Source organism: Nicotiana tabacum, chromosome 22, assembly GCF_000715075.1.
Source record: "Nicotiana tabacum cultivar K326 chromosome 22, ASM71507v2, whole genome shotgun sequence".
NCBI lineage: Eukaryota > Viridiplantae > Streptophyta > Magnoliopsida > Solanales > Solanaceae > Nicotiana > Nicotiana tabacum.
The window spans coordinates 52,807,575-52,809,753 of NC_134101.1; the positions used below are offsets into that span (position 1 = coordinate 52,807,575).

The window sequence follows — 2,179 nt, forward strand, 5'->3', positions numbered from 1 at the left end:
GAATAGCATACAACATGTAAATCTAGTCTCTATCCGATTTAGCTCTTTCAATATGGAAATGGCATAAGGAAACGAATTACCCGAGTTCAAAAGAGACAGGAAGAATCAAGGATTCTCGTGCTTCTGAAAATTACTTGAATACAAATTCAAATTAGTTGGGCTACTAAATTTCAGATATAAATAACCAAAGAGAAAGATAAAATTAGCGATGGATCTGCATTACATGTTTTGTCAAGCTATGGTCTAGTCACTACTCATTAGTGGTCTTGCCTGGGAAATAACACCTTTTCATTACTATTCTGTTACACCAAGAAAATAAAATAAAAGACTTAAAGCTTTTAATAGGTTGTCTGCTACTGCAACCCTAAATCACAATCTCTCCATCTCTTTCACTACTACAATGGCGGACAACAAACAACGGAGTTCTTCTTCCGGTGACCGGCGACAACCAAGCCGGTTACAGCGGCGAGCGCCGGCGTCTATACAAGTAAATCGCGCAACCGATTGGAATGTGGCGATACCGCTTCTATCGCCGCTGATAACTTCTCCGACGTCTCCCGAAACGGACAACTTAAAGGCGGCGATAAACTCGTTTTCCAGCTCAGCTCATAGGGAAGAGGTGAGGAAAGAGCATTCGGAGAAGCCGATGATGGTGTTTAAGAAATGGCAGCATCCGGCGGCGCCGTTTTGCTACGAGCCGGCTCCGTTGGTGCCTTTTGTATGTACAGGAAGCACCGATAGACGATGAAATTAAAACATCTGAATCTCAATCTTAGTTAGCTGTTGATACTATCTGCTGGACAATATTCCTTTTCGTGATTTGTAATTTGCAGAAGGAATATAGAAGATGTAGTTCTAGCTTTTTTAAACATTAAACACTCTGTTGATAATCTGTAGCTGTTTTAGCCCTTTTTCCTCTTACTATCAGGACAATTATTAAGTTTTGGTTACTGATTGATTATGAATGATATGAATTTTCATCGAGAAAACTAAAAATGAGACTGGGGAAATGTAGTTCCTTTTTGCTATCTTTCGATATATCCAGTCAACCTTCAAATTCTTATTTCAATTTGTATTCGCAATATGTATCCTCTTTTGTCTCAAAACCAAACAAATAAAAGCCTGAACCAGTGTCAATTAAAACTAACTCCCTTTTTCCTTCTAAAATGGCATTTCTGACCAGGATAAAAGATCAAACTAAAGAAGGAAGACAGTTCTTGAATTGACAGGTGGAGGAGCATCCTTTTCTCATAGCAGAATCCCATAGTTGAAAGTGGAAGAGAGATACTACTACTGCTCTACTCCACGAATTTTCTAATCCAAAATAATAAATACCGCGACAACACAGGGAAATGGAATTGTCATTGAATAAAAGATTGAATGGAGATAAGAGATTGCGTACGTAATTCTATTACTACTATACTGAAAAGACTATACTGAGGGGCACCTGAACTCTATTTTCGGACAGGGGTGTTGATGGTTGGAACAGTTTTTTTCTATAAAAAAAAAAATTAAATTAATTAAGTCGGTTTTTATTGATTCGATTTATGTAGATTTTGTCTCTTTTTTAGTTATTTATCGATTTTTTTTTAAATACGAAACATACACTATCAAATACATATTCTAGCGATTATATTTTTAATGTAACACTATCAAACCAATTGTTCTTTGACAAATATATCATTCACCAAGATATATTGATGATAATTAAATTAAATAGTGATGAATAATTTAAGGACTCAAATAAAAATAGATTCTTTTTAACACAAAATAGATTTTTGTACTTAGCAAAAGAAAACTACCAATCAAACTAGAATGTAAAGGCAAGAAACTAAATTATTATAATAGCAAAGAACTAGATTAAAAGTGCAAATGATTAACATGTACCATAAAATTTTAAAAACTTTGTATAAAAATATACATATATAGGTATAATAATAAATTTTAAATAGCTACTTCTATAGTCGATTTGGTTCGATTTTTTCGGTTATTTTTTTATTAAAACCAAAACCAACCAAATTTGATCGGTTTTTAAAATTCAAAATCAAAACCAAAACCAAATCAAACCAAAAAAGTATCATTTTTTGGTCAGTTTGGTTCGGTTTACAGTTTGGTTCGGTTTTCGAATTTTTTATGAACACCCCTACTTTCGGATATTGTCTATATTTAACATTTATCT

The 2,179-nt window shown here is 33.8% G+C and overlaps 1 protein-coding gene across 1 annotated transcript; it reads left to right on the top strand.

Annotated features, from left to right (window-relative positions):
• Window positions 1–400: 400 nt before the first annotated feature.
• LOC107825744 (uncharacterized protein At4g14450, chloroplastic-like) lies at window positions 401–748 on the top strand. Its single transcript, XM_016652649.2, has one exon. The coding sequence runs from the start codon at window positions 401–403 to the stop codon at window positions 746–748; it is 348 nt and encodes a 115-aa protein (XP_016508135.1).
• Window positions 749–2,179: the final 1,431 nt, after the last annotated feature.

Bases quoted from the DNA above. Each gene is read 5' to 3' on its own strand.
- LOC107825744 (XM_016652649.2), top strand. From the start codon at position 401: ATGGCGGACAACAAACAACGGAGTTCTTCTTCCGGTGACCGGCGACAA.